This window comes from Xiphophorus maculatus, chromosome 19 (genome assembly GCF_002775205.1).
Source record: "Xiphophorus maculatus strain JP 163 A chromosome 19, X_maculatus-5.0-male, whole genome shotgun sequence".
Lineage (NCBI taxonomy): Eukaryota > Metazoa > Chordata > Actinopteri > Cyprinodontiformes > Poeciliidae > Xiphophorus > Xiphophorus maculatus.
In genome coordinates this window covers 780364-789555 of record NC_036461.1, presented here as the reverse complement: position 1 = coordinate 789555, position 9192 = coordinate 780364, and the positions used below count along the sequence as shown (strand labels likewise).

General features: G+C 46.3%; 1 protein-coding gene across 1 annotated transcript; it reads left to right on the top strand.

Moving 5' to 3' along the window:
* The first annotated feature begins 338 nt into the window (after positions 1 to 338).
* LOC111612213 (semaphorin-4E-like) lies at positions 339 to 1373 on the top strand. The gene is made up of 5 exons (XM_023352686.1): positions 339 to 389; positions 471 to 693; positions 853 to 968; positions 1039 to 1205; positions 1280 to 1373. The coding sequence occupies exons 2-5, from the start codon at positions 486 to 488 to the stop codon at positions 1371 to 1373; spliced, it is 585 nt and encodes a 194-aa protein (XP_023208454.1). The 5' UTR covers positions 339 to 389; positions 471 to 485.
* Positions 1374 to 9192: the final 7819 nt, after the last annotated feature.

Genomic DNA, 9192 nt, shown 5'->3' with positions numbered 1-9192 from the left:
ACAAAAGTCAAAGTAAAATGTTCTTTTAATTTCATTAAGTTAATTTAAACTAGTTCAATGTAACTTTTAAGTTATTGAACACAAAAAGTAAGTTGTCATCACTAAACCACATGAATTAAGTGAGATTAATGTAAATAAGTTCATGAAATGAACTACAGCCAAAATCAGTTTTTGGCAGAGTGCAGTGCTCCAGGTTAATGTTTTATTGGACCTGGTAGTAACAGGACTTAATTTGCAGGGAGCCATCCAGTACCTGCAGTCAGTCCGCTGTCTGCGCCTACAAGCTGTCAGACATCCAGCAAGTTTTCAGGGGGAACTTTCTGACCGAGACTGCTTATGGCACCTGGGTGACGTACACAGGAACATTTCCTACCCCTTATCCTCGTTCAGTAAGCACCAAGACCAGAACAATATAAGATGGTAGTGAAGAAAATTATTCACCTCACATGATCTCTGATCTGTATTATCAGTGTATTAATGATGAAATGCGAGCCAGTGGTGTGAGGACTTCTCATAACTTCCCAGACGCAACCCTGCTGTTTGTGAAGAACCACCCTCTGATGGAGCAAGTTGTGACACCGATCACTGGGAAACCCCTGCTGGTTCGATCTATGGCCCAGTTCTCCAAAATTGTTGTTGACAAAGTAACCTCTCTGGATGGAGAGCAGCACACCGTCATGTTTATTAGCAACAGTAAGTAACTGGATCATATATAATGGCTTAACACATCTTGGCGTTGTTGGCAGGATCAGACTGGACAACAGCTGTATTGACCAATGAACAGGAAAAAACAAGCTAACTACAAACTTTACCCTGTAGAAACCAGAGTTAACCTCTGGTTCTGTCCTCTAGACTCTTGTTGGCTGCAGAAGGCGGTGTGGTCTGGTGATGATGGAGGGCGAATCATTGAGGAGTTGCAGCTGTTTCAGGATCCTCAGCCCATTCGCTTCCTTCAGCTCTCTAGAAGAGTAGGTTACAGCTACATGTCTGTAGACTAAATGGACCTGGAGCTAACCTTTGAACTCTGATGATCTGCAGGGTCAGCTGTACAGCGCAACTAGAACTGCTGTTGCTCAGCTCAGTGTGAGGGACTGCAGCCGCTACACATCCTGTGCTGACTGCCTTATAGCCAGAGATCCATACTGTGGCTGGGACCACCTCAAAGGCCTGTGTGCTGCTGTTGCTGGTGCTTCAAACTTCTCCATGTATGTCACACTAACCAAGACATGTTCATTATGTGCTACGTTGATAATCAGAGGATTTAATTCATTTGTGGCAGGATCCAGAACCTCATTGATGGTGATGCTACAATGTGCCCAAGCTCTCATTGCAAGTATTCCCCACATAAAGCTCTTTACACACATTTACCTTAGCGAGGAGAAAAGTAGGATAATTTTAATGTCTGTTTTCGCTTCTCCAGCAGTATCAATGCAGATTACCGACATCCACCTCACAGCTGACGTCGCACAGTTCCTCCCCTGCTCCCCTGATACCAATCTCCCCATGAGATGGCGCTTCTCTGGTAAAATCCTTGAGCCCGGTCCCCGACACATTCTGCTCAGCCAGGGACTCGTTTTAACACCTTCCTTCACTGATGAAGGCCTTTACACCTGTGAGACAGTGGAAGTAGTTAAAGGCAGAGAGCACAAGAAGGCGGTGATCCAGTACCATGTTAAGATGTCAGAGGTGGGTGGGGTAAACTGGTTTCAGGCTATAGTTATCTACATTTTAGCTTCTGTTTGTGTGCTGTGTGTAATGCTCATCATCTACGTATGCTGGAAGAAGAAACCTCGAAACCATGTTGGCAGTGCCAGTGTGAGTTATGCTAGCACTGAGCAACCAGAGGGGAAGACAGAGTCCTGCAGCTGTGGGAGAGTTCCTGCTGCTAAGAAAACCAAACCAACTAGGGTCAAAGAGAGTTCAAAGTCTACCGTTTAAAACAGGTTTATAGTTCGATAACAGAACAACCCACTTCTGTTACACTTTGTGCATCACTGCCATCAACTCTGTAAAAATAAATGACGAAAATGATTGAAGTGTGGTTACCTATGCTTGTAGCTAGGGCTGGGAATGAGGGCTGAAACTTTAAGACTGAGCATCCATCCATCCATCCATCTTCTTCCGCTTATCCGAGGTCGGGTCGCGGGGGTAGCAGCTTCAGAAGGGAGGCCCAGACTTCCCTCTCCCCGGCCACTTCTTCCAGCTCCTCCGGGGGAATCCCGAGGCGTTCCCAGGCCAGTCGAGAGACATAGTCTCTCCAGCATGTCCTGGGTCTTCCCCGGGGCCTCCTCCCGGTGGGACGTGCCCGGAACACCTCACCAGGGAGGCGTCCAGGAGGCATCCTGACCAGATGCCCGAGCCACCTCAACTGGCTCCTCTCGATGTGAAGGAGCAGCGGCTCTACTCTGAGTCCCTCCCGGATGACTGAGCTTCTCACCCTATCTCTAAGGGAGAGCCCAGCCACCCTACGGAGAAAACTCATTTCGGCCGCTTGTATCCGCGATCTCGTTCTTTCGGTCACGACCCAAAGCTCATGACCATAGATGAGGGTGGGAACGTAGATCGACCGGTAAATCGAGAGCTTCGCTTTTTGGCTCAGCTCTTTCTTCACCACGACGGACCGGTACAGCGCCCGCTTAACAGCAGACGCTGCACCAATCCGCCTGTCGATCTCCCGCTCCCTTCTTCCCCCATTCGTGAACAAGATCCTGAGATACTTAAACTCCTCCACTTGGGGCAGGACACCCCCCCTGACCTGGAGAAGGCACTCTACCCTTTTCCGGCTCAAGACCATGGCCTCGGATTTGGAGGCACTGATCCCCATCCCGGCCGCTTCACACTCGGCTGCGAACCGCTCCAGCGAGAGCTGCAGATCACGATCTGATGAAGCCAAAAGGACCACGTCGTCTGCGAAAAGCAGAGATGAGATCCTAAGGCCACCAAATCGGATCCCCTCAACACCTTGGCTGCGCCTAGAAATTCTGTCCATGAAAATAATGAACAGAATTGGTGACAAAGGGCAGCCCTGGCGGAGTCCAACTCTCACCGGAAACGAGCCCGACTTACTGCCGGCAATGCGGACCAGACTCTGACACCAGTCATACAGGGACCTGACAGCCCGTATTAAAGGGCCCGGTACCCCATACTCCCGGAGAACGCCCCACAGGGCTCCCCGAGGGACACGGTCGAACGCCTTCTCCAAGTCCACAAAACACATGTAGACTGGTTGGGCGAACTCCCATGCACCCTCCAAGACCCTGCCGAGGGTGTAGAGCTGGTCCAGTGTTCCATAACCAGGACGAAAACCACACTGCTCTTCCTGAATCCGAGGTTTGACTATCCGACGGACCCTCCTCTCCAGGACCCCTGAATAGACCTTGCCAGGGAGGCTTAAGAGTGTGACCCCTCTATAATTGGAGCACACCCTCCGGTCCCCCTTTTTGAACAGGGGGACCACCACCCCAGTCTGCCAATCCAGGGGAACTGCCCCCGATGTCCATGCGATATTGCAGAGTCGCGTCAACCAACACAACCCTATAACATCCAGAGCCTTAAGGAACTCCGGGCGGATCTCATCCACCCCCGGGGCCTTGCCACCGAGGAGCTTCTCAACCACCTCGGCGACCTCGCCCCCAGAGAGTGGAGAGCCCAACCCAGAGTCCCCAGGCTCCGCTTCCTCAGTGGAAGGCATGTTGGTGGGATTGAGGAGGTCTTCGAAGTACTCTGCCCACCGGCCCACAACGTCCCGAGTAGAGGTCAGCAGCACACCATCCCCACTATATACAGTGTTGGTGCTGTACTGCTTCCCCCCCCTGAGACGCCGGATGGTGGACCAGAATCGCCTCGAAGCCGTACGGAAGTCTTTCTCCATGGCCTCTCCAAACTCCTCCCACGCCCGAGTTTTTGCCTCAGCAACCGCCCGAGCCGCATGCCGCTTCGCCCGCTGGTACCCATCAGCTGCTTCCGGAGTCCCACAGGCCAAAAAGGCCCGATAGGACTCCTTCTTCAGCCTGACGGCATCCCTCACCGAAGGTGTCCACCAACGGGTTCGAGGGTTGCCGCCGCGACAGGCACCGACAACCTTGCGGCCACAGCTCCGATCGGCCGCCTCAACAATGGAGGCACGGAACACGGTCCACTCAGACTCCATGTCCCCCACCTCCCCCGGGACGTGTTCGAAATTTTGCCGGAGATGGGAGTTAAAGCTCCGTCTCACAGGGGATTCCGCCAGGCGTTCCCAGCAGACCCTCACAACACGTTTGGCCCTGCCAGGTCTGACCGGCTTCCTCCCCCACCACCGGAGCCAACTCACCACCAGGTAGTGGTCAGTGGACAGCTCCGCACCTCTTTTCACCCGAGTGTCCAAGACATACGGCCGCAGATCCGATGAAACGATGACAAAGTCGATCATCGAACTGCGGCCTAGGTTGTCCTGGTGCCAAGTGCACATATGGACACCCATATGCTTGAACATGGTGTTCGTTGTGGACAATCCATGGCGAGCACAGAAGTCCAGCAACAGAACACCGCTCGAGTTCAGGTCGGGCGGGCCGTTCCTCCCAACCACGCCCCTCCAGGTCTCACTGTCGTTGCCCACGTGAGTGTTGAAGTCCCCCAGCAGAACAAGGGAGTCCCCAGGAGGAGCACTCTCCAGTACCCCCTCTAAGGACTCCAAAAAGGGTGGGTAATCTGAACTGTCGTTCGGCCCGTAAGCACAAACGACAGTCAGAACCCGTCCCCCCACCCGTAGGCGGAGGGATGCTACCCTCTCGTTCACCGGGGTAAACCCCAACGTACAGGCGCCGAGATGGGGAGCAACAAGTATGCCCACTCCTGCCCGACGTCTCTCACCCTGGGCAACTCCAGAGTGGACGTATGTCCAGCCCCTCTCAAGGAGACTGGTTCCAGAACCAGAGCCATGCACCGAGGTGAGACCGACTATTTCTAGCCAGAACCTCTCGACCTCACGCACTAGCTCCGGCTCCTTCCCCACCAGAGAGGTGACATTCCACGTCCCAAGAGCCAGTTTCTGCAGCCGAGGATCGGACCGCCAGGGTCCCCTCCCTTGGCCGCCACCCATCACACAGTGCACCCGACCCCTTTGGCCCCTCCCACGGGTGGTGGGCCCATGGGAGGGGGGGCCCATGTTTCCTCTTCGGGCTGAGCCCGGCCGGGCTCCATGGGTAAAAGCCCGGCCACCAGACGCTCGCCATCGTGTCCCCCCTCCAGGCCTGGCTCCAGAGTGGGGCCCCGGTGACCCGCGTCCGGGCGAGGGAACACCAAGTCCAAGGTTTTCCTTCATCATTGGGGTCTTCGGACTGAGCAGCAGGTTAAAATTAGCCACTAAGGCTATGGAGATAAGAACAGTGGCGATATTTAAGAATAAACTCACTTAAGAATACAATGCAAATGGTTGACGGACATAAAAGGCAAAGAATGAATAAAGAAACAACAGTGCTGAAATAGTGTTCCCTCTCGTGTATTTTTAGTATTATTAGATTTTTTTGGAAAAAGTCCTGCAGCCTCCTCTCTGGAAAGGAGGCAGAGGAAGTGAAGTGACACAGGAGGAAACAGACCTGCAACTGTAAGGTAAGTAAAGAGTACGAGTTACAGTTTTCCCCCTGGATCTCATGTATGGTCCCGTACTGGGTGACTACTTGTTTGCACTAAGGAGTAAGAAAAAAATTGTTCAATGGAGGCTAAGAAGCAGAGGTGAATACACTGCTTAACCCATGGAAAAATATGCAGTTAAATTTGTTTCACAATTATTCAATAAAAAAATGTCAAATAAAAATAATAAAATTGAGATCAAAAATTTTGGATTTGCAAAAAAAATTAAACCAAAAACAAAGTTTAAAAAGCTATTTTTGTAATTAAAATCGCTTATTTTTGTTTGATGAAGTGAAAAATGTATTTGCATAACAAACTTTTATTTGTGCATGTCAGATGTTTTTGGTTGAGATTCTACGTTTTGTTGGTCGCTCCCTTTTTGTGGTTGAACTCAACAAGTTTTGCTTGCGATTCTTTGGTGTTAAATTTGTTTCACGATGTAAGACGTGTTCCTATTGCTTAGCGCTGACTAAAGCGGATGCCTCCGACTCCCCGCTATCTCAGAACTCTGTCCCGAACTGCAGGGCTTCCATGGCGGGACACAGAATGTGAATGGCAAGTAATCTTCACAAAATTACACTGTTAACAGCTACTAAGGTGTCCACCCTGTTTCAAAGAAGAAATCTTGCACAACTTATGACGACAGGCAGGTATTTTGTCTGCCGCGATCCCCGGTAGCATATCATGCTACTAATGTTAGCACTGACGTGTTTTCACCACTAGTAAAGGCAAACCAGTCTGACATCTGAGTAACTGCTGGGAAGTATATTGCATATTCACTGTTCATCTTGTTATACTGTTTGTATAACATTTAATCTCTTTGTAATACTCTGCATTTCACAAATCTTTTCCATATAGTTACTATAAATGAAGTATTTGCATGTAATTAGGCCTTCAAGTGACATATTAAAACACTTTCAAGTAATACCAGAAAAGAAATATGAATATTAAGTAATCAATTAATTCAACATACCGATTAATGAAGGATGATACAGGTGAAGTTTTTTCGTACCAGATTTAAATGTAATCACCCACCACCCAAAATTAAATCTGGCTCCACACCTTCCTTTACACCTGTGAGACAGTGGAAGTAGTTAAAGGCAAAGAGCACAAGAAGGCGGTGATCCAGTACAACGTTACGGTTCAACTTCAACAGGAAGGTGGGGAATAAGAAGATAGCCATCTGCCTCTCTATTGCTTTTGGTGTTCTAGGCCTATTGCTCATATACAGATGCTGGACATGGAAACTCAAAACCATGTTAGCTTTAGCAATACAGGTAGTAAAACTGGCATTAAGAAAACCGTTTCAACCTGGGGGAAACAAGGATTCGGCCAAATTAAAACAGTTTCATAGTTCAGTAACAGAACACTACGCATTTGTTAAGGTTTCTGCAGCATTGCATGCAACTCATTGCAAAAATAAATGGCTAAAATGATTTAAGTGTGGATATCTATGCTTGCAACTTGCACCGAAACAATTAATTTGAATTATCAGTCATTGAAATAATCTTCACCTTGTTGACTAATCGACTAATTGTTAACTGGAGTATACAGACTCTTAAAAAGGCACACGACACAGTAATTCAGCCGTAACTGTACAAAATTATTTCTGTTTTGTATTTAAGATAACACTAAAAACCTTTGTTGCACTGTTCTACACAGATCTCCTCTACAGGCAGTTTTAGCTTCATCTGGTTCCAATTTTACAAAATAAAACATTTTTTTTGCTATCCAAAAAATGATCACCAGATATCTCTGCACTTTATTTTAATCTGAATACATCCAGTTTATTTATAGTGGTATTAAGTAATTTTTCACCATTGAGATATATAAATTCATCCCATTATATGAATATTTAAGGAAACGCACAATAGTAGGATAGTAGGAATTAACTTTAGTTTTGCGATATACTTTTGTTTTGTCAAACTTTGGCTGTTTTCTCTTTGTTCTCATCAGAATAAACTGAGAAATTTAAAATTTAAAAGAAAACCATGTCACGGCCTAGTCATTTACTGAAACCAGCCAACACAGAAAGGATCCGGTTCCCCGGGACACATTTTGGACTTTTGGGATGTTTATCAAATTTTGTATGTCCGCGTTATCACTGTAAGACGTAGGGAATCTGTACTTATTTGGATTCTGATAACAAGATTATCATGCAAACTGCTGTCTGAAGTTGTTGGATATCTGACATATTGAAAAACTGTGAAGACATCTGCAGCTGTTTCGGCCCTCGTCAAGCTGTGTGATGGACTGGGCCGACTAGCGAACATTCAGACTAACATGCTGTGGAACCAGAGCTGCAAGTCGGATGTGATTCCTGCTGAGATTCGCAGGCCAGCTGCAAGTTATTTACCTATTTAATTGTGATATTTACCTCAGTGTGATGTTACTGAATGCCATTCTTAATGTTTTTGACATTGACGCATGTGGACTCGGACTACTAATTAGGAAACTTCTCAGTTCTGCTTATGTCTCTGCATTTTATTTGGAGATATCAGAGTAAGAGGGGGTAGACAGTGTCTTCATGCTACACTCGTATTATTTCCATCTTTTTAATGCACTTCTTTGTGTTTGTTTGCCATTCAAAGTCAATGAAACACTAGAGTTTGTGTTTGCAACATGACAAAATGAGGAAAAGTCAACAAGGTGTGAATACTTCTGCATTGGTCTGAACATTTCACTGCTGCTGCAGAGACGCCTCACCTGAGAAGAAAACGCTCCGGCGGGCTTTCAGGCTTTTTGCTGATCCTTCACTCATAATGATCAGGACACAAAGGAGCGCTACCTGACTCTTCATCATGACCTCACAGGAAATGAAGAAGAAACACATTTTCTATAACAGTTGTTATGGAAACAGCAGTTTATTTCCTGTCTTATAGTTGGACATCACAGTTTCTGGTAGCTAGAAGATCTCAGCTGTAGCTTCACAGAAACATTATGGATTTAAATGATCATTTAAATTATTTTATTTTCCTCAGGTCTTTCAATTAGCATCTGAAAATGATTTACAGCTCAGCTTCAAGCACTTTACCATAAAACATGCAAGTCATGGTTTACATATTTTATACCACAAGGGGGAGCAAAGACACCAAAATCATCTCTGCACGAGATTCAAAAACAGTTTTGTTTAGACTTAAGCTGCTAATGTTTACAAATAAAACAACTACACGATTTAAACAGCACAAATATATTTAAGAAGTGTATTATTAAATATAGTTAATTAAAACATTTAACTTTCTAAAATAAAACAAGATGTGATCGTTTACCTGATTTTGGTCGTTTTTTATTTATTTCCGATGTTGATGACAAACCAAAATATGTTTATTTTTAAAAACATTCTAATTTTTAAAGGTGAATAACTTTTTCTTCAAGTTATTACAGTTTCAACATGTTCAGTCAGCTCAAAGATCCAGAACATCATGAAACCTCAATATTTCTGTCACTTATTCAAAAAGGTGAAACACGGATTTATTACAGGAAAATATTTCAAGCTATTGATCCTCAGAAATTTTAGTATGTTCAATCAATCAATCAAATTTTATTTGTATAGCACATTTCAGCAGCAAGGCATTTCAAAGT

Coding starts and splice junctions, on each gene's coding strand:
- LOC111612213 (XM_023352686.1), top strand. CDS start 486: ATGCGAGCCAGTGGTGTGAGGACTTCTCATAACTTCCCAGACGCAACC. Junction 694..852: donor CGTCATGTTTATTAGCAACA/GTAAGTAACTGG, acceptor TCTGTCCTCTAG/ACTCTTGTTGGCTGCAGAAG. Junction 969..1,038: donor TCCTTCAGCTCTCTAGAAGA/GTAGGTTACAGC, acceptor GATGATCTGCAG/GGTCAGCTGTACAGCGCAAC.